General features: G+C 38.2%; 1 protein-coding gene, 1 long non-coding RNA gene and 1 other non-coding gene across 3 annotated transcripts; 1 reads left to right on the forward strand and 2 right to left on the reverse strand.

Moving 5' to 3' along the window:
• Window positions 1-1,703: 1,703 nt before the first annotated feature.
• On the reverse strand, window positions 1,704-2,904 carry LOC108870462. The gene is made up of 2 exons (XR_001957016.2): window positions 2,264-2,904; window positions 1,704-2,193 (listed from the first exon to the last, which is right to left on the reverse strand). It is a non-coding gene; the product is annotated as an uncharacterized LOC108870462 (long non-coding RNA).
• A 3,612-nt stretch (window positions 2,905-6,516) lies between these two features.
• LOC117133651 (protein WEAK CHLOROPLAST MOVEMENT UNDER BLUE LIGHT-like 2) lies at window positions 6,517-12,694 on the reverse strand. The gene is made up of 4 exons (XM_033290363.1): window positions 12,447-12,694; window positions 7,641-7,991; window positions 6,862-7,162; window positions 6,517-6,762 (listed from the first exon to the last, which is right to left on the reverse strand). Exons 1-4 carry the CDS (start codon window positions 12,692-12,694, stop codon window positions 6,517-6,519), a joined length of 1,146 nt encoding a protein of 381 aa, XP_033146254.1.
• Window positions 7,304-7,410, forward strand: LOC117133861. Its single transcript, XR_004457902.1, has one exon. It is a non-coding gene; the product is annotated as a small nucleolar RNA R71 (small nucleolar RNA).
• Window positions 12,695-22,482: the final 9,788 nt, after the last annotated feature.

Raw genomic sequence — 22,482 nt, forward strand, 5'->3', positions numbered from 1 at the left:
TATGTTTAATTAAAATTTATTAAAGATAACATTGACTTTAACCACTGAATTTATTATAATTGTTTTATAGTTTATTTTTAAATTTTATAATTGAAAAATATGTTTTAAGATAACAACACAATATATAAGACTTATCTTATTTTTAAAAAAGTTAATATTATTAATAAAAATTCGTTTTTGGTTATATAATTAATTATATATAAAATTCATTAAGGGTATTATAGATATTAACCGCTCTAACTTTTAACGTGAGAGCTCGATTCCAAAAATTTACTTCGCAAATAATAGTATAATTAATTAAAATTTATTAAAGATAACATTGACTTTAACCACTGAATTTATTATAATTGTTTTATAGTTTATTTTTAAATTTTATAATTGAAAAATATGTTTTAAGATAACAACACAATATATAAGAATTATCTTATTTTCCAAAAAGTTAATATTATTAATTAAAATTCGTTTTTGATTATATAATTAATTATTTAGAAAATTCATTAAGGGTATTATAGATATTAACCGCTCTAACTTTTAACGTGAAAGCTCGATTCCAAAAATTTACTTCGCAAATAATAGTATAGATTATATAGAAATAAAATATTATAGTTACTGTATTACTAAGTTTATATATTTTTAAAGATTATTTTGGATTACAAAAGTTAAGAAACCAAAAACACCATTTACGAAACTTGAAATACGATGCCTAAAAGTTGATATTTACCATTTAGACTAACCCACGTTTACATCTAAAACTGATACTTTTTTGGGATTTTTTTCTTCTAAAATCTGATTTCGTTAAGGACAACGAAGAGAAGGGAAAAATAAAAAGAAGATGGAATCGCGAATAACCATGAGCTCTTTCAACAGATACACAAATTCCAAATCCTACTCGGGCGCCTCCGAATCCGTCCCCCTAATTCCCATTTCCTCTCTCAATCCCTAGATGACCTCTTTTTCAAATCCGACGACAGAGACAACGATGAAGACAGAGATTTTCAGACCAACCTCGAAGAGACGAAGCCAGGCGGTGTAGATAAGGAGAAGAAGGAAGAGAAAGAGCAGGAGGTGGATATTTTGGGTCTGAGAGGCTGATTGATGGTAGTTGTGCTGATTGTGTCAGGGTTTCACAAGAACATCAACATCGGTTCCTCAAGGTTGGTTTCTTATTGAATTTTGATAATTCTATGTTATATCTCTTCATGTGGACTCTGTTGAATGTCTAATCAAAGTTAAGCGAGAAATATAACAATGGTTGATATGTTTGGGATGATTGTTTGCTGTTAGTTTGGTTATGAGATAGATAAAAGCTCTTTTAGCTACCTGCCGTTAATGCTGTTTTTAAAATCAAATACGTTCGAGGGGTCATGGTCAAATACAATTGGAACCTGATAGAGTTTGATCATTTCCAAGAGTGCACATGCTGTTTCGTGAATGTAGTTACAGGGTAGGCCAATCTTTGGTTGTTGTCATTGCATTTGTGACAATTATGGTTATGTTCTTTCAAACGCTGTGGTCATCAAGTGATGTACTTATTCTCCGATTAACTGCTGCTTCACCACAAAATTTAGTTCACAATGTGAATAGTGAGACTTGGTCTGATGCTTTCGTATACAGATCATTATTGTTTTGAGGTGGCATGTGTTGCCAAGAAAGCATAATTGACGATTTGTAAATTCTTGACTACTATGTCCAACAAACTTAGATGTCAAATTGTCGATGTTGTATAGATGTTCATATTAATGGATGTCCAGATATATTACACTCATAATGCACGTTCTAGGACTATAAACATTACACTTTCGGTGGAGTAATATACTTACTGTCTAGTCTAATTTTCCATATGCAGACCACTTTTCAAATGTATCTGTCAGTTTATACTCATGTTTCACTTTAGGTTCCAACTGTACCCTGATTGTTTTGTGTTTGACATCTCAAAATATTGAATTTCACTGCCTTTATACATGGTTCATGTGAATTGGCAGGGCCTAAGTTCCTGGGAGCAGCTTGGCAGCGCCCGCAACTGAATATTTTTGAACGCGGGTTGCTCATCGAAGTGTATGGAGATCGGGGAGTTGGAGAGTTATGGTTTGTTCATGTAACGCCAACCCAATTATCCCAGTTATCGAGTAGATTGAACCTTCCTTAGTAGGTGTCTAAAAGTGTTCAATGGGTGGGGCGTTGACCAAGCTTTACCTGTTGGAAAAGAGAAACGTAAAATCAAGAGCTTGGCAGGAGCAATTTATCATATGTTCTCCGGAGTTACCTGTTCATCGAGGATGATCATGTCCATTCCCTGGAGCTCTCCTCCTTTCGTCACATTAGGCGCCTCCCAGAACCTAAGCAGTAACACCTCCACAGTCTTAGTAGAACGACAAACTTTCAAATCGAAGAGCAATAGGTGAGAGGCTCCATCGATGGAATCTGGGTTTTTAAGAGAAAGCTATTGATTCGGTGCGAGTGATGAGTTTCATCCTAGACTGCAATGTTATTTATAGAAGGACTCCTCCGTTACTATAGAGGAGTGAGAGGGCTATTGAATGTGAGGGAGTGGAGGAAGTGGGGAGATGACGTAAATGCGATCATTATTGGGCGATTGAATGATAGCCTAAGGCCGTCGGTGTTGTATAAACCAATGATCGCAGCGGCTCCTTTTAGGTCAATAAATTGCAAAGGACGGCCCAATGATATGTCGATATAGCACTTTAGGATCGAATCCACAGAGACCAATGGTTACACTTTATTTTTATGGGATCAATATCAAACTAAAACAATATGGGGGTTTTAAGATTTGAGAGTTTCGTGAGAAACAAGTAACAAAATTAATTAAAGAATTCAGATAATTAAAAATGCTAGCCTAGGGTGGTTTGATCGGGTGTTAAGTAAGTGTGAGCCAAACAATTATTCAAATTTAATTATGAGCAAGTCTAGAACTCGGATCACTCAAGTAGAACAGCCCACTGTCGTGGTACTGCTCCCTATGCTGATCGATCTTGATACCTAAACTCTCGTTTGGATCAAGATGCGACAGCAAGCAATAGAGGTCAAGTCCGATATGTTCACAAAACACCCTAACATCTACTTTCGCTGGTTAGGGATGCAATACTCATTCAAGTTATGTCTAGCAACCTATAACACTTTTGATGAATAGATTAAACCTAGAATCAGGCACTAAGTGGTTAACTTGATGCAAGCCTTAAGAACAACAATGAATGAAGACAATCGATTTATAACTTATTTATGTCAAGCTCACGGATCTAACACCCTAACACCCTAGACTAAGCAAGCTTACTACTCAGCCATGGAGCAAGAAAACACAGAGACAGAGATATAAAGCAACATGAAATATGACTGAAATAAAGTAATAGGGTTCAGAGGGTTCTTCTCTAAATCGAGAGAGATGGCCTTCTCCCTTTACAAAGTAGCAAAATCTCAAGTCTCCAACTCTAAGGTCTGGTTTCTTGTGTCTAAAACAGCGTAGAATGATAAAGAGAAGCAGAAAATATGATATATCAAAGCCACATGCGGCTGGGAGAGAAAATAAGGATAATTAGGGCAAATCCCATAATGATTGTAGTTTCCTTAAAAATCTCTGCCGCGGGAACAGTCACTCGGGTTGCTCCGCTTGGTTGTTCCGCTTGGTCGGAGCAGTCGTCAGACTGTTCTGCGTGAAAAACTCCAAATTGTACTATTTTCCTCCAGATGGTCCATCTGCCATCCAATGCAACTCCAGACCTGTAATGACTCGAAAAGGACTAGGAAGACTCGATAAAGACTTGAAAACCAATTGAAAAGCATATATACAAGATGTATAAAACACCATATATCAATTCCCCCAGACTTAGATCCTTGTTTGTCCTCAAACAATGTCAAGTATCAAGAACAGGGAGAAAGGTTTGAAAGTGTGGGAACTCTCATATTCTCAACAACCATACTTTAACCACGAATCTCTGAACCATACAAGCAGTAAAACTAGGACAACACACCCTTACCGGAACCCCACTGACTGCTGTTCAAAAATCGGCTCCATACTCTTCATCTCAAACCTGAAAAAGCAACACTATCGAGACAGAACTCCTTACATTCATTTAAGAGTAGCGTGAGCTTCTCATCACAAGCATCGTTCAGGGTAGACGGCCTAGGTGTGGAACAGGTTATTTAATGGTGGAGTTAAGAGTGTTTAGGGGCTACCATTTCATTGAAGAGGATGCAGGATATCACACAAAATGGCAAGAGAGGATATATCCATTGATGTCCACAGCCTCTACTCGTTTTTGCTTTATCTGGTTCAGGCAACTGATTGTTTTGTGTTCCACTTCCCTTTTGGTACCCACTCCTTTGCTCGATCTTCCCAGTGGCTCATGTTTCTTTGATTTCATCCCCTTCTCCATCACCTTATTTTGGTTCTTTTTCCTTTTTTTTTTTTTTACAAGACTGATATGGTGATGTGACGAAGAAGGAGGTCATACATGATGGTTCTGAGTGCCACTGGTGGTTCTGATTTCGCAACCATTCTGGTTCTCCACCCCTGCTCTTGCGCAGTTCATTGGTTATGGAGCGGTTTCTCCCTTAATCCGCTTGTTCTCCTTTCTGACAGAATTTCTGCAGCAGTAACAAGTAGGAGGCTGCGTTGATCCTTTCTTCTCCGACCGTTTTGCACATATCTGCACATATGACACTGAAAAACAAATGCATGAAGGTGGAATAAATGCTAAGGTGTAGGGTGGGAACTAGCTAAAGATGAGCTAGCCACTCAGGATCAGCAAGATGGATAAAAAGGATAAGAAGTCCTAAGTGTGTTCTCGTTTCCCTGATCTAATGCCCATAACAAGAAGAATTTCAGTTAAGATTAGGTTCAAGTAAGGTGGAGTTAAGTCTACCCAGTGTAACCTGATCGGCTGAGAACTTCAGAAGAATCAAGTGAGATATGTCAGGGTGTTCCAGGTCCACATGTGTATCTTTCGCTACGGCTAAGGTCACTGAATAAGATAATTAAAGCACGAGGTGGTCAGTGATCAACACAGAATAATGTCCTAATTCCCACAAAGTTTTGACTGACTCAATAAAAACTGACTCAAATTGACCCAAAAGAAAAACAAAAGAAAGAAACGAGTTAGTAAACGACGAAAACCCTCCCCCAGACTTACTTCACAACGTCCCTGGTGTGAAAATAAATCAGAGAGAAGGAGAAAACAAGAATAAATTTTTTTTTTTGGGTCGAAATACTTACGTGAGTGGAGTAGGCGCTCCATGAAAATTCTGGGTGTTCTATCGTCAGATGATCGCCTGGAACAACCGCTCTTTTCAGGGGGTAGGTTGTTCCGTTTCTGCAACCCAGAATTTATGAAGTATCTCGAATTTTCTGCTTTTTGACCTGAAACTCAATAAACTAAAACGAAAAATAAGTAAACAAAAACAAAACCAAGTTATATTTACTTTTACCAGTGGGTTGCCTCCCACCAAGCGCTTGGTTTAAGTCTCTAGCTTGACTTGGTGACTAAGATCAGTCGGGTTGAGCAGGAGGGCCTGTTCCAAAAGAAGCTCCACAATCAGACATGTTCAGCTTCAAAACCCTGCTCAATAACCCTTTCACAGCAGCTTCTCCTTTCTCCTTCAGCTCATGTGTGAGAATGACTCTGACTTTAGAGAACGGTTTAGAGGTACCCTTGCACTTTACCTCATACTCAATGGAGTTCTCATCACACTTGAGAGGTATCAAAGTCATTGTAGGATTTCCCTTGTCCCTTTTCTTTTGGACTTTCTGTTTTACCCTTGAATTCCCTCTGAATTTAGTAGGATCAGTGCATGGATCTTCATCAGATAACAGCCTGCTCTCACCCTTATCACCATGCTCCTTCTCTGGAACAACCTTCAGCTTTTCTACATCAAACACTGAGATGCGAGAGGCGTGTGATGAGGAAGATCTGGTGGGTACAGCCTTGTAGAAAACTTTCTTGTTGATGTTGGAGAAGCAGACTCTCTTGTTGGACATATCGATGGTTGCTCCAACAGTAGCCATAAATGTTCTTCCAAATATCAAAGGCATCTCATGATCCTTGTTCATCTCAACAACTTGAAACTCAGCAGGAACAATGCATTCCCCTACTTGGACATGAAGGCTGCGGATGGTTCCATATGGGACTGCTCTGGTAGAGTTTGCAAAGGTCAGGGTCAGCTGAGAACGCTCAACATCAGCAATACCCAAATCGTCTACAATAGCCTTTGAGACGAGATTCATACAAGAACCAGAGTCACAAAGAGCGTCCTTGAAGGTTGTTCCTGTGATGGAACATGGGAAAATAAATTTTCCAGGATCATCAACCTTAGGCAATACCTTTAGTGTTGGTGTAGACAGTGCTTTGGTATAGAGGACCTTGATCTCCTCTTGAATCTCTCTACAGTTTTTAAAGAACTTGAGCAATGGACGAATCTGCAGAGCATCTTCGAATGCAAGTTCTTTAGGAAGCCTTCTCACCATCTTATTAAAACCTATCAGCTGCTCTTCACTAATGGGATTCATCAGATGTCTAGGTGGAATTGGATAGGGAACCTTAGGAACATAACTCGCACTGGTGGAGTTTCAGCAGGTACGCTAGGACCAGTCACTCCAGAGCTAGCAGACTGCTCTGTGTTCTCTTCTGCGCCTAGAACAGTCTCAGCAAACGGCTGCTCTATTGCATTACAGTGCTCAGTCCTAGGATTTCTATCAGTTCTTCCAGGTAGCGTCTCTTGTTGCCTCTTGATACTCTCAACTGTTTGAGCAAACTGAACATCGATCTTTCTTATATGGATCGCAAGATTGTCATACTTGTTGTTCAGCTCAGTGAACATGTTGCCCATCCTGGTGTCCATTTCCGTGGTTACCTGATTCAACACCTTGGCCTGAACCTGCTGACCCTGCAACAGCTGCTGCATCATCATACCCATACCCTTCAGCTCATCCGGTTGACTGTTCTCAGTAGCTGGAACAGCTTGCCGATTGTTCTGCGGTTGTCGCTGGTTCTGGTTCTGAATCTGCCCGGCCGTAGCTTGCTCCATGTTGAAGACGTGCCCTTGGTTGTTTTTCAGTAGCTGATCAACCTTGACAGTCAGCTCACCTATTTTCTGGGTATCAGAACTGTTCTCTTTCTTGGAGCAATCACTCTCCTCTTTCTTATTAGCTGAGCTAGAAGCCATGTTCTCGATTAGCTTAAACGCTCCAGCAGTGGTTTGAGTCATGAAGTCTCCATTGCTTGCAGAGTTTAGAGCACCTTGGTATTTCCAGTCCACTCCATCATAGAAAATATCCAGGAGATAATCATCATAAAATCCATGGTGAGGACATTCTCTACGATAGTCATTGAAGCGCTCCCATGCGTCGCAGAAAGGCTCATCAGTGAGCTGTCTGAAGGAGGTGATCTTGTTCCTCAATGCAGCTGTTTTCGCCTTAGAGTAGAAATGGCTGAGGAACGCTGATCGGACCTGTTCCCATGAAGTGAGAGAGCCGGTAGGGAGAGAGTTCAACCACCGTGCAGCTTTTCCATCAAGAGAGAATGGGAATAACATGCACCTGATGTAATCTGGTGGAACACCATTCGCGCGAGTGAAACTGCAGACTTTTTCGAAGCTCTCAATATGCTCCATTGGAATTTCTGTAGAGAGACCAGAGAACACCTTTCTCTGTACTAGACTTTTTCGAGCGCGTAGTAAGGATGTTGCAAGGAAGGTTTTTCTGCCCGATTGGAACAGTTTTTGCATGTTGTTCCTGCCGCGCGAGAGCAGTCTGTTCAACAGCATCCTGCTGAGCTTGGATGGTCTGCTGCATTTGAAGCATCTGTTGTTGCATCTGTTGCAACTGAGCAGTGAGTTGCTCTTGATTGGCGTGATCACCCATAGTGGTGTCGGTTTGCCTTGGCTGTTGACGAATTGTTCTTTCTAACCTTGCTAGCTCCTGGTTGGTAAGTGTAACCGATTCTCCTTGTGCGTTTCTCCGAGTAAGTCTACTGATCATGCACCTGGAACATTAGTTACAACAAAAAGGATAGAGCAAGTTAGAGGTCTTAGAATAAATAAATAGCCGAAAAATAAAGGTAAAAAGATGGTCCCCGGCAACGGCGCCAAATTGATATTACGTGTATACACACACCAATTAACCTAATGTGCACACTACCACAATCGAATGGTATGTCGATGTAGCACTTTAGGATCGAATTCACAGAGACCAACGTTTACACTTTATTTTTATGGGATCAATATCAAGCTAAAACAATATGGGGGTTTTAAGATTTGAGGGTTTCGTGAGAAACAAGTAACAAGATCAATTAAAAAATTCAGATAATTAAAAATGCTAGCCTAGGGTGGTTTGATCGGGTGTTAAGCAAGTGTGAGCCACACAATTATTCAAGTTTAATTAAGAGCAAGTCTAGAACTCGGATCATTCAAGTAGAACAGCCCACTGTCGTGGTACTGCTCCCTATGCTGATCGATCTTGATACCTAAACTCTCGTTTGGATCAAGATGCGACAGCAAGCAATAGAGGTCAAGTCCGATATGTTCACAAAACACCCTAACATCTACTTTCGCTGGTTAGGGATGCAATGCTCATTCAAGTTATGTCTAGCAACCTATAACACTTTTGATGAATAAATTAAACCTAGAATCAGACACTAAGTGGTTAACTTGATGCAAGCCTTAAGAACAACAATGAATGAAGACAATCGATTTATAACTTATTTATGTCAAGCTCACGGATCTAACACCCTAACACCCTAGACTAAGCAAGCTGGCTACTCAGCCATGGAGCAAGAAAACACAGAGACAGAGATATAAAGCAACATGAAATATGACTGAAATAAAGTAATAGGGTTCAGAGGGTTCTTCTCTAAATCGAGAGAGATGGCATTCTCCCTTTACAAAGTAGCAAAATCTCAAGTCTCCAACTCTAAGGTCTGGTTTCTTGTGTCTAAAACAGCATAGAATGATAAAGAGAAGCAGAAAATATGATATATCAAAAGCCACAGGCGGCTGGGAGAGAAAATAAGGATAATTAGGGCAAATCCCGTAATGATTGTAGTTTCCTTAAAAATCTCTGCCGCGGGAACAGTCACTCGGGTTGCTCCGCTTGGTTGTTCTGCTTGGTCGGAGCAGTCGTCAGACTGTTCTGCGTGAAAAACTCCAAATTGTACTCTTTTCCTCCAGCTGGTCCATCTGCCATCCAATGCAACTCGAGACCTGTAATGACTCGAAAAGGACTAGAAAGACTCGATAAAGACTTGAAAACCAATTGGAAAGCATATATACAAGATGTATAAAACACCATATATCACAGTGGCAGACCCAAATATTTATTTTACCGGTGTCACATATATATAACTTTCTAAAAAAATGAAAAATATAGTTGTCAATGGAGACTCGAACACTGGTTTATGAGGTGTCAAAAGATATAGAATAACCATTTCTTCTACGGATTCTTTTATAAATCCTATGTAAATTTATTAATTTGAGTATTTTAGGGGTGTCAATTGAGCCCATTTAAACCTTGGTAGGTCCGCCACTGGTTGCAAATGGTGGTAAATCAAGTTTATGTTCTCCCTTTAGTTAAAAAATGGTGGCAAATTAGAGAAATGCGAAGGAGAATAATGATCGAAAAAGATGGTAATCATAAAAAGAAAACATTGAGCAAAGATTAAATTGGTGAAAATACAACAAGGACTTGTAGCCTGGTGGTAATTAACTTGAAGGCAAAAGTCCAATACGGTAAAGCCACCAGAATTAAATTCTGACCACTGGAGAATTAACATTTCGGCGTCGCCAGGAATAGAGGACTGATATGTGGCAACACGGGATTAGTCTGGACCACTTATGTGAAGCCAAAATACCGCTGTATAATTCAAAAAATAAATTTGGTGAAAATAAAAAGTATTCACAAGAAAATATTATTATTTTGATATGAAGAAGATGGTAACTGAATTTTTAAGAACAAATATTTTGATTCTGGTCACTCAACTGACAAAATTTACAATCTTAATATAAATCTGAGTTCTACAAAATTATGTGATTAGTAAATTATTTCGAAGAGGTGTATAACATTATTATATGATTAAAAACATAGTGTTTTATTTTTTTTAAATCTTATGAATACTTTTATCTCAGATTCTAAGTTTCTAAGAGCAACCTTATTGAGAGGTTTTAGTTTTGGAGTTCTAAAAGTACATATATATATATATATTATACATGTGTATGTAATTACGGAGTTCTAAACTTTACAGGAAACGTAATCCAAAATATCTAAAATATCTGATTATATATATGTACGTAATTGCGGAGTTCTAAATTTTACGTGAAACATAATCCAAAATATCTAATATATATATATATATATATATATATATATATATATGTATTTTTAGAACTCCAAAACTGAATCCTCTTATTAGAGATGCTCACATTGGAAATATATATTGGAAATATATATGTACTTATCGATTAGGTCACACTGGAAATTTTTGTAAAACATTTCGGCGGGGTAACTGATTGAACGGAACATCTATTAAAAATTAATAAGAATAAACATCCTTCTCTAGACTTGCATCAAGAAGCACACTAATTAATTAAATCAAATATTATTGTTGCGTTTTGTTTTGTCAACATAAGTATACGTATATAAACTATATATTAAATTATCTAATTGGCTGTAATATGTGATCACCCACTCAAAGAATGGAAATGAGCTATACATAACTCAAATAATCCTCAAGATTGAAGTCAATCTCAGTTACAAAAGAATAAAATATTGAAGTCGATCATCTACTTAAATAAATTATCGCTCTGTAGTTGACTCCTTGATTAGTCGCATAGTTACAACTTGCTCATAATTCTGGGTCGTGCTCATTAGTTGCCTAACTCAGTCATATTTATTCGAGGCAAGTTTGACTACACTCGAGATTTGATCCAAAAACCCGATCAAATATCACAAAGATTTTGGAAGAAGACAACAGGCTTACAAAGAAGGTAGGTTCATCCCAAGCTACAATGAAGTGTGTGCCGAGGTGACATGGTCAAACCGAAAAATAAAAAAGATCGAGACAACAAATGCAAACTTAAGAACACCTAAGACTCGTCGAAGATAATATCACTGTTATAATTCACCCCGAGCACCTATAAAAGGAGATCCCAATTTTTCATATTGAACCTATAGTCTATATACATTTGTACTTTTTTAGTCTCTGGTATCTATAGGGTCATTACAATTGTATCAGCTCGTAATATCAATAATACATACATTTTCCACAAAAAATCATCAGTATAAATACTACTAGGGTCGGTCCGCGCTACGCGCGGATTGTATATTTCAATTTGTTATATATATTTTTATATCATGTTTTGCTTGTTACTTTACTTATATGTTATTTAATGTTTATAATATATTTCTTACGACTATATTATATTTTATTACAATTATAATAGGTAAAGCTAATATAGATACTCATTGTTTTAAATAAAACTAAATTATATTTATTATTCAAAAAATTTCATAAGAAAGAAAATAAAAAACTTTTTAAATATTGTATAATTTAAATACACTAAAACTTCTATGAATTTTTCTTTTGTAACACCTAAATGAAAAATATTACTATTTACTATATAATTTGTTAAACTATAAACAGAAAACAATACTCCCTCCGTTCCTAAAAAAATCATGTTATAGTTTTTTCACACTTATTAAGAAAACATTTAAAATTTTATTTTCAAATACATTGTTTTTCTTAATTAACTATTCCCAATAACTTTTAACCAATGAGATTTTATTAAACATAATTGTATTTTTTTTAAAAGCTACAATTTTTCATTAATTAATGTATTGAAAATGTAAAAAAATATCTTTTTAAAACAAATTTTTTTTTCTAAAAATGAATCTTTAAGGAACAGAAGGAGTATATTGCAATCTAACTATAGTTAAAATATAATTCTAGATTAAGGCTCAGTGTAAAAAGATAATTAATATATTTTTAATAGATATGCCCAACTTATTTAATTTTTATTATTAAATATTGTTTTGTTTTTACAATTACTATCTTTTCAAAATACCAATCAGGTTATTACAATGTTATTAAAAATAAAATTTATATACTTTCTAGCTTAATCTTATGTTTTTATTTTTTCGTTTACAATATTAAGTACTAATGTATCTGTTTAAGGGTTTAAGTGAATTTTGAATATATCTTCAGTCCAACATGATGATCCAAAACATTATTTCATATTTTTTATTTTCAGTAAAAACATTCTACAATCTTGTATTAATATCATAAATTAAAACTATTTTTTACAACATCTATTTTTATTACTATGCAACCGAAGACTAAATGATCTTCATGAAGAAGATTAGAGATATATTGGGGTACACAGTAATGAAATTTAAAAGAATTGTCTAAAGGCCTAGTAGTCGCTAATCAATCTTCTACTTTGTTTGCCTCCTTAGTCCATCGGAATGAAACTGCTTCAAACTTAGTCGACCACCATTTGATCTCCCTCGTCCAATTATACACTCCAAAGTGTAGCATTTGTTGTTTAATACGCCAGTTGCGTTTTTACTGTCTCCCTCCATTTTCTTCACTCTCAGCTTCGCAACATTAGCGTCTTGTTTCGCTTGTTCTTTCTCTGCCAATGCTACTTCTAGTTTTAGCTCTTCAATGACACTGCATGTCATATCAAGCTCCATCACGACCCTGCTGATGTGCTTCTTATAGCGCATGTTTCTTGTACTCATACTCTATATATCCTATTGTATCTTCTGAAGCTCTTGATCCACCGTTTGATGTCCCTGTAAATAATTATATTAACTCAAGACTTAAGTATGATGAACATAAAGAACCAAGAGCGTATGGCACAGTGTTCTTTTTTTTTTTTTGTGAGTAGAGGGCTCAGCCATGTGGGTGAACGCCATGGATGGAGTTCCATCATGAACAAAAATTGCAAAAAGTACCAGATTTCTTTTACCTCTATTTTTGGATTTTAGGTGCCTTTTAAGCTCTCCAAACTTAGAAACTGCAGGAGTATCGATCAAAACAAAACTCTTGAAAGAATCTGGGAAGCATTGCAATTTATGCTGTTTTGGCTTGTTCATAAGTCTTCCCATTGTCCAATGTCTCTAGAGATGAGAGCTCTTTGATGTGTTTCTCAACCAAATATGTGAATCTCAGCATTATCCTTCACCTTTCCTGAAAATCAAACCAAGATAAGTCCATATCACATTAAATTTCATAACTTTCAAGACTCAAAAACAATATACAATATTATATATAAGCGGTCATCTCAGGCTAAGGTCCTTCATCAATAGCCTTCCTTGCAGCTTTCACCGCCCGGTTGATAACTTCAACATCGCCTTGAGCTATGTTCGCAATGACTTCCTCTGTGCATTGATCAAGAGTCAAAAACCAAACATTAGTGCTCATGGAACTTGAATCTCAAGAGTTAAACTTTTCCCTTGTTATTCCTCTGTTTCTGAACTACCAGCGAAAACTGGATCGCTGCTGTCAAAAGATCACTAAATCACAGACAAAAAGACAATTCAAAAGCTCTAATGGAATAGAGTGTACATGGCTTTTGGCACCGGAGATGTCGATCCATATCATTGTCGTCTACGCACCGAATCAAAATCCACGAATTAATCTAAAATACTCAAAATCAGAAGCACATGAAATTCAAAACTCACCTTGAGCACCATCGAGATAATGTGCTGATGTTTGTGTCGTAGAGAGAAAGTCAGGAACCTCTGAGATTTAGTTTAGGCCCACATAAGCGACAGGACTTGTGCTTCTTACAACAAATCAGTGACGCCGTAACAGCAAAGCCCACCCGGAAAGTACTAATAGGCAGTCAATGGTCGCGGAATCACCTGCTCGTCGAAGGTCAACATGTCTAACCTGTGAGCTCAACGCTTTTCACCACATTTGCGCCTTTCCAAAGCCGGGCTTCAACAATTGTAGCACAACCACCGGATTTTAAGTCGGCGAGCAGGAAAGTGGAGCTTGCCATTGATAGGGATTGTAAAGATTGAGAATGAGAAATTGATGAATTTCACTGAATCATACGTTCTTATTTATAGGTTCAGATTCGTTACCTTTGATGGTCTTCTTGAATGCGAGTTAGAGGATTCGTGGTTTAATGGAGTCAATGAGAACGTAAATACCGCAAATTAAATGAAAGCTTAGACCGTTCTGGTAAGAGGTTTGTTCTGAAGTTTGATCGTCACGGTGGCTGCGTCGTTTCGATGAAGACGATGAAAGAAACTAAAAGACGCTGACCTAAATGAAACGGTGCACTTTGAAGAACAGAGACACGTGTCGCTTCCAGAGTGCATGAATTGATGAGGTGTCATCCAACGTGGACCCTCTGGGAGGGAATCAAAGTGTACTTTATATATAAAGATTCACCAGTTACTTATTCGACACATTAACATAAACTTTTACCCTAATTTCTGAGTAGATTTTAAGATCCAATAATTGGTGCTGGAAGGAGAGAGAATTCAACAAAACAACCCTCTAAAGATTTTGATGTGAAACGCACATTGCAATGATTAGAGAAAACACATATGGCATTGCAGGAACAGTCAACAAACGCAATCAATAACATTCCCTAAGACAGAGCGCAATAATTCAATCCGGATGGCACCATGATCACCCTACATGTCGGAGCACAACAGCTCGGTCTAGACAAAAATCCACTCTCTACGTCTCAGTCGACGAGCTTCCAATAACACTTAGCAGTCGATCTGAATGGATTATTATCCCATGTACTTGATAATTTACAGCATGTTCTGTCTATTTTAGTTCAATGTGTATGTCAGCATGATGCCACGGGGCAGCAAGCTCTGCTAAGTCTGGATGAAATTACCAAGACCCAAACGGATCATCAAGTACGTAACAACAACTTGCAGAAGCCGGAAAACCGGACTGACATAAACGATAACATAAAAGGGATGTTAAGGAAATATACGAAAGTATAAGGCGAATACAAGAGTGATAAGAAATCGTATTCGCAAAGAGACATGGAGTCGAGATATGATCTCTTTCCTTGACTCAAAATATTCGCTCCGTTAGTGAGACGGAACTGTACGAATATAGAGTCCCAGGAAAAAACCATGGCAGGCGAATCACGCCTCACTTGTGATCGCCCTATCGAACTATAAATTCTACGAAACACTCTCGCAATATAGACTTACGCAGAGGGATTTTGACGATATTGAAAGAGGAGACAAGGAGAGGTTTTTCGAAACTGTTGCGAACGTTTTTACCGAAAATCTCGCAAAGATCTCGGAGTGGAACGTTGAGCAGCTTTCTCCGCAAGTTTCTCTCTTGTTGACTCGTTCTAATCCATTTCGAACAGATAAACTTCGTGTCGTTTTTAAACGAACTACATGTCGTTTATAGACAATTGTGATGCTGTTGTTGAGCTTAACTTGGTCCAAAAAGAATATTCTTATCGGGCCGGAGGCCCTCCACCAAGCCCGAGCCGGCCGGACGGCGGCAGCGCGCGCGTGGGGAGCTCTCTCTTCCTCTGAGCTGTTTAACCAACACCAAGTGCTTGACAATATATCAACATCTCTATGAACCTTCTCCTGGCCGATGTGGGACAAATCCCATAACCATTATTCATTTAATTGACATATCTTTGGGCTTAAAACATAAGAAGCCTAATGTCATTGTATTCACATTATTTAATAAAGGCCAATGCCTTTTATTGATCTAACAATCCCCCATATGAATATAAATGATTCTTCTAAACATATGCAGACTAAATGCAGACTCGATAGACTCTAAAAAAAACTATACATATTCTAATCCTGACTAGACTAGACAGACTTATCGAGAGTGTTTGCAAGAAAATTCATTGTGTTTGAGTTGGTGGCATTTTTAAGCCTTGAACCACTCATAGTTAATATCTGTCGGGTTTACTTTACCGGAAGGTGAACATGATGTCTTGAACCAACCGGTGTTTTATGTAGACCGAGACAACATGCATAACGCAGCTTCATTTTCTCGTAGAACTTAGTTCTCTATGTTCATTGTGGCCTTGATTTATTCCTGGTTTTCATGAGTGAACTTAGAGAATATAGTCTTGCATTCATTCTCCTAGAAACGGCCCCATTTCACACTCATTAGGTGATTGACCATGAAAAGTATTGAGTAATACTCCGCTTAAGAAGCTATGGAATCATTAAAAGCTTATGCTTATCCTTCTCACATTTGTTAGCACTTTTATCATCTTAAGAGCTGGGAAGAGACTACTTGTCTTAAGTGCTTTGGTTAGATTTTGTTTGATTTTGTTTTCCCTTTGAACCTACGTCTTGGGATCTCCAGTCATGATAGGTAGGGTTGCAATCAAGCATCCTCATTCGTTATAGGCTTTAAACCAACTCCTTTTGATGATTTAGCATCAATATCTCGTGACAAGCCCTTAGTAAATGTATCCGCTAGGTTGTCAGCCGATTTGATGTAATATATTGTGATTACACCAGTTGAGATAAGTTGTCTAATGGTTTTATGTCGTCTTCTGATGTGATGAGATTTACCATTGTAGATATTATTCTTTGCCCGAGCTATAGCTGATTGACTATCACAATGTATGCATATAGCTGGCACAGGTTTCTCCCACATAGGAATATCTTCTAAAAAATTTCTAAGCCATTCAGCTTCTTCTGCTGCTTTGTCTAAGGCTATGAACTCAGATTCCATGGTTGATCTGGCTAACACTGTTTGTTTGGTAGATTTCCATGATATTGCTGCTCCTCCTAGTGTAAAGACATATCCACTTGTGGATTTTGAGTTTTTAGAATCTGATATCCAGTTAGCATCACTATATCCCTCTAAAACTGCTGGTTCTTTACCATAGTGAAGCCCAAAATCTTTGGTGTAGTGCAAGTAATTAAGTACCCTCGTTATAGCTTTCCAGTGTGTATGACCTGGATTACTTGTATATCGACTAAGTACGTTTATTGCATGCGCCAGATCTGGTCTAGTACAATTGGTCAAGTACACGAGACTTCCGATCACACGTGCATACTCGTTTTGTGAAAACGCTTCACATGAATTCTTTGTCAAGTGCATTTGGGGATCTAACGGAGTTTTTGCCGTACTATTAGAGTAATTTTTAAATCTCTCTAATATTGTTTGAGCATAATGAGATTGAGTTAAGATAATTCCGTTTGAGTTTCTTGTGACTTTAACCCCGAGAATTACATCTACTAATCCCAAGTCTTTCATCTCAAATGTCCCTTTGAGCATGTTCTTTGTTTGATTGATAATGTCTTTATTACTTCCAATAATGAGCATATCATCTACATATAGACATAGCAAAACATACGCAGTTTTGGTAGTTTTGTAGTATATGCATTTGTCACATTCATTTATTTTGAAACCATTTGACATCATTGTATTGTCAAATTTTTCGTGCCATTGTTTAGGAGCTTGTTTAAGTCCATAAAGTGACTTTACAAGTCGACATACTTTGTCTTCCTGTCCGGGAATGACAAAACATTCAGGTTGTTTCATGTAAATTTTCTCTCCTAAATCACCATTTAGAAAAACAGTTTTTACATCCATTTGATGGATTTCTAAGTCTCTTAAGGCTGCGATAGCTATCATCAGTCTTATTGATGTTATTCTCATTGCTGGAGAATATGTATCAAAATAGTCAAGGCCTTCCTTTTGTCGGAATCCTTGAACTACAAGTCTAGACTTGTATTTTCCACCAGGTTTCGTGTCATTATCCATTTATTCTCCAATGCTTTGCAGCCAGGTGGTAAATCCGTTATGTAATAAGTATAATTTTGCATGATCGAATCAAATTAACTCTTGACAGCATTCCAAAATGGAGCTTCGGGTGAAGCCATGGCTTCTGCCAAAGTTTTTGGAGCATTTTCTACTAAAAATGCCATTAGGAAATCTTCTCCAAAAAATTTTTCTTTTCGAGCTCTTTTGCTCCTTCGAGGTTCATCTTTTTCTCCATTTTCTGAAATATCATTTATAGAAATCTCGATGTTTGTCACAGTTTCTGAGCTTTTGTCATTGTCTATTTCTTCTCGAGTTCGTTTTGAACCTTGTTTTTCCTTATATGGAAAAATATTTTTGAAGAAAGATGCATTTTTTATTTCATGACTGTATTTTCATGAATGTCTAATATTTCAGATTTATGTACCAGAAATCGATAAGCATTACTGTTATGTTCATATCCGATGAAGATGCAATCCACTGTTTTAGGTCCGATAGTGACCTTTTTTGGTGGTGGTACCGCAACTTTTACCAGGCATCCCCAGACTTTGAGGTATTTATACGATGGTAAATTACCTTTCCATAATTCATATGGAGTTTTGCCCGTTACTATGTGTGGAATTTTGTTGAGGATATAATTAGTGGTAAGCAACGCTTCCCCCCACATGTTCTAGGGTAACCCAGATTCCTGTAACATAGTGTTCATCATCTCATTTAGAGTTCGATTTTTGCGTTCAGCAACTCTATTAGATTCTGGTGAGTAAGGAGCTGTAGTTTGATGGATTATTCCATGTTCTTTACAGAATTCATTGAACGGACCATCATACTCGCCTCCTCTGTCGCTTCTAACTACTTTAATAGTTGTTTTAAGTTGATTTTCGACCTCGAGTTTAAATTCTTTAAATTTTTCTAAGGTTTCATCTTTGCTATGTAATAAATAAACATAACAATTGACAGTAGAGAATCAGGTTGATACGAAGGTCAAATATCTTAGAACTGATAACGGTCTAGAGTTTTGCAATCTTGCGTTTGATGAGTTTTGCAGGAAGAACGGTATCACCAGACACATGACATGTGCATACACTCCCCAACAAAACGGCGTAGCAGAGAGGATGAATCGCACAATCATGGAGAAGGTGCGGTGTTTTCTGAGTGAGTCCGGTTTAGGAGAAGAGTTCTGGTCTGAAGCTGCTGCTTTCTCAGTCTACACGATAAACAGATCCCCATCATCAGCGGTTGGTTTCAAAGTCCCTGAAGAAATCTGGTTAGGCAAGAAGCCTGGGTATAAACACATGAAGAAGTTTGGATTTGTGGCATATGTGCATAAGGACCAAGGGAAGTTGAAGCCCAGAGCAGAGACGGGAGTTCTAATTGGTTACCCTCCTGGTACCAAAGGCTACAAGATTTGGCTACTGGATGGAGAGAGATCTACAATCAGTAGAAACGTGAAGTTCTGTGAGGATGTAATGTTTAAAGACATTAAGAAGGTAGCTGACGTGGTGAGTCATTCAGATAAGCCACCCCGAGAGGAAGCTGATAAGGAGCCTGTGGTGATCCCTGTAATAGAAAAGGTTGAGAAGAGATCGATCAGTGCAGTTCAAGGAGGAGCTGTTCAAGACGTGCTTGATGAGAGCAGCTCAAGTGACTCTGATCCTGAGACATCAGGACAAGAAGAAACTAGATCGAGGCTTGCCAATTATCAATTGGTTAAGGACAGGCCTCGCAGAACGATCATACCTCCAGCGAGGTTTGATGACTATGACTGTTCAGAAGTTGTGTTTGCCCTTTCAATGTTTGAGATCATGAACGTGGAAGAGCCAGAGGATTATGCTGAAGCTCGAGCAAGTAAAGATTGGTTAAAATGGAGTAAAGCATCAGATGAGGAAATGGATTCTCTGAAGAAGAACGGCACCTGGATATTAGTCAAGAGGCCAAAAGACAGGAAGGTCATTAGCTGCAAATGGCTGTACAAAATAAAGCCAGGAGTTCCAGGACAAGCTCCAGAGAGGCATAAGTCGAGGCTAGTGGCTCGTGGCTTCTCGCAAAAGGAAGGCATAGATTATCACGAGGTGTTTGCACCGGTTGTGAAACATGTTTCTATTCGAACATTGTTGTCACTGGTTGTAAACATGGATCTAAAATTAGAGCAAATGGACGTCAAAACGGCTTTCCTACATGGAAACCTAGAAGAAGACTTGTACATGGAGCAACCAGAGGCTTACGAGGACAAGTCTAAGCCGGATCACGTGTGCCTCCTGAAGAAATCATTGTACGGTCTCAAGCAATCACCGCGGCAATGGAACAAGCGTTTGACGAGTTCATGACACTCCAAGGCTACACCAGAAGTGAGAGAGATGCTTGTGTCTACACTAAGAAGACCTCAAGAGCAGATCTTGTATACCTCCTACTATATGTAGACGATATGCTTTTGGCGGCTAAAGACCTCAAAGACGCTAAAATGCTTAAGGAACAACTGGAGTCAAGTTTTGAAATGAAAGATTTGGACCAGCAAGACGGATCTTAGGCATGGACATCTTCAGAGATAGGGAAAAGGGTCTGCTGAGGTTATCACAGACAGACTACATCAAGAAGGTCGTTACAAATTTTAGAATGGAGGGAGCTAACCCCACAGCTACTCCCATAGGTGCTCACTTCAAGCTATCAGCTGCGAAGGAGCCTGAAGAAGCCATTGATACAGATATTGTCCCTTATGCCTCCGCAGTAGGAAGTATCATGTATGCAATGGTGGGGTTGAGACCTGACTTAGCCTATGCCATTGGGTTGGTAAGTAGATTTATGAGCCGGCCTGGTGAGATTCATTGGGAAGCAGTGAAGTGGCTGTTACGGTATATGAAGGGCTCAGCAGAGGTTCAGTTAGTCTACTCACAGGAGAAAGAATTTAAGACTCAGGGCTATTGCGACTCGGACTACACAGGAGATAGGGATGGGAGCAGATCATTATCTGGTTACGTATTCACCATTGGAGGAAAAGTTGTGAGCTGGAGGTCAAGCCTACAACCCGTGGTAGCGTTATCTACAACAGAAGCAGAGTATATCTCACTCACAGAGGCAGTCAAGGAATCTATCTGGCTTCGAGGACTACTAGAGGATATTGGGATTAGTCATGGAACGGTACAAGTTTGGTGTGACTCTCAGAGTGCTATCTGTTTGTCAAAGAATGCGGTCTTCCACGAACGTACAAAGCACATGGCTGCTATGTACAACTTCATTCGAGACATCATTGATAAGAAGGAAATTGAAGTGGTGAAGATACATACGAGTAGGAACCCAGCTGATATTCTGACGAAAGTGGTTCCAGTGAGTAAGTTTAATGCTGCGTTAAGCTTACTCAAGATCGCTCGGGCCTAAAGAGCTTGAGCCATGCCAGATGGTATAAGTCTAGAAGGTGAATCCACGGGAAGAGAACAAAGTCGACGTTTGTTCAAGGAGGAGTGTTTCAAGTCTGGAGTTTAGCTCAAAGAGGAGTATGTTGGTATGTGATCTAAACTCATACTTATTGAGCGCTGTAACTTAGGTAGCTTAATCTGTTACTTAGGTTAGTTAGGAGTCGGTTAGACCGGTTAGAGGTTGTTCAGCTGGTTTAACACTTACTCTCCGGTTAAGCTTGTAACCCCTTGGTTCATATAAAAGGGGATTAGATAGAGAGAGATAAGTTAGACTCGAGAAGTGTAACAGAATCAGATAGAGAGAGATACGGTGGAGACTCCTTGTTCATCACCATCTCCGATTTGAGAGAGGTGTCCTTCGGTTCTAGTGGATTTGCTAGACTGAGTCTACCTCCAGGAATTAGTTGTCCACATCGGAGAGACACCCTGGGTTATCAATCTTGCGTCTCTCTATTGCTTTCTTGTTCCTTTTAGATCATCGTGATCTTGAGTGATTGTGAGGTTAGAGAGTGCGATTTGATTCCGTGTTTGCAAAAGGATTGATTCACCTGGAATCGATTCGGCGAGTTCTCAACACTCCTTATTCTATGATAGTCATCAGATCAATGTAGTTGTATCAACTTGTAATATCAATAATACATACATTCTCCGCACAAAATCAACAGTGGACGGAAAAGAAGAAATGATTCACTGCACTAATATCACTAACTAATACTGATCTAATAGAATAGAAATCCTAATATAATAGAAAAAACTGTCTTTTCTGTATACTTATGTTTCTAGTTTAGTTGTTAATGCGGATTTTAAATATTGATTGGTTCATCTAGATATCTCTTCAACACAACATAGGTCGCTGAAAGGATCTATATATTCATCAGTTACTTAAGCAACACGTTAACATAAACTCTTACCTTAATTATAAGTGGATTTTGAGATCCATCAATATTTCCTAATAATATCTCAAACAATACAACGTAAATAGTTCCCTTCTGTTGAATTTTTAAGCGTATCTTTTTATTGTTCAGATTTTCAAATTATAAAATACTAATTTCTATGACTAATTCAAATCTGGAAATAAACAAAAACATAAGCACATTAATAAAAGAGTGACCATATTAAAAAGAAGAGATATGGCTTAAATCAGCGACAAACCAAAGGCTCATGGACACCCCCAAAAGCCAGGTGACAAGAGGTAATCTTAGGGCCTGACTGGTTCAAACGCAGCGGTTGCGGTTGCGGTTGCGGGAGTTTGTGGATGCGGGCGGTTGCGGTTTCTAGCGGTTTTAAGAGATTTGTACGACTGGTACTGCGGTTAAAAATTGGTGCGTTTG

This window comes from Brassica rapa, chromosome A04, assembly GCF_000309985.2.
Source record: "Brassica rapa cultivar Chiifu-401-42 chromosome A04, CAAS_Brap_v3.01, whole genome shotgun sequence".
Classification (NCBI taxonomy): Eukaryota; Viridiplantae; Streptophyta; class Magnoliopsida; order Brassicales; family Brassicaceae; genus Brassica; species Brassica rapa.

Coding starts and splice junctions, on each gene's coding strand:
- LOC117133651 (XM_033290363.1), bottom strand. CDS start 12,694: ATGGAGCTTGATATGACATGCAGTGTCATTGAAGAGCTAAAACTAGAA. Junction 7,163..7,640: donor ACAGAGAAAGGTGTTCTCTG/GTCTCTCTACAG, acceptor CATGGCTTCTAG/CTCAGCTAATAAGAAAGAGG. Junction 6,763..6,861: donor AGGCCAAGGTGTTGAATCAG/GTAACCACGGAA, acceptor ATCGATGTTCAG/TTTGCTCAAACAGTTGAGAG.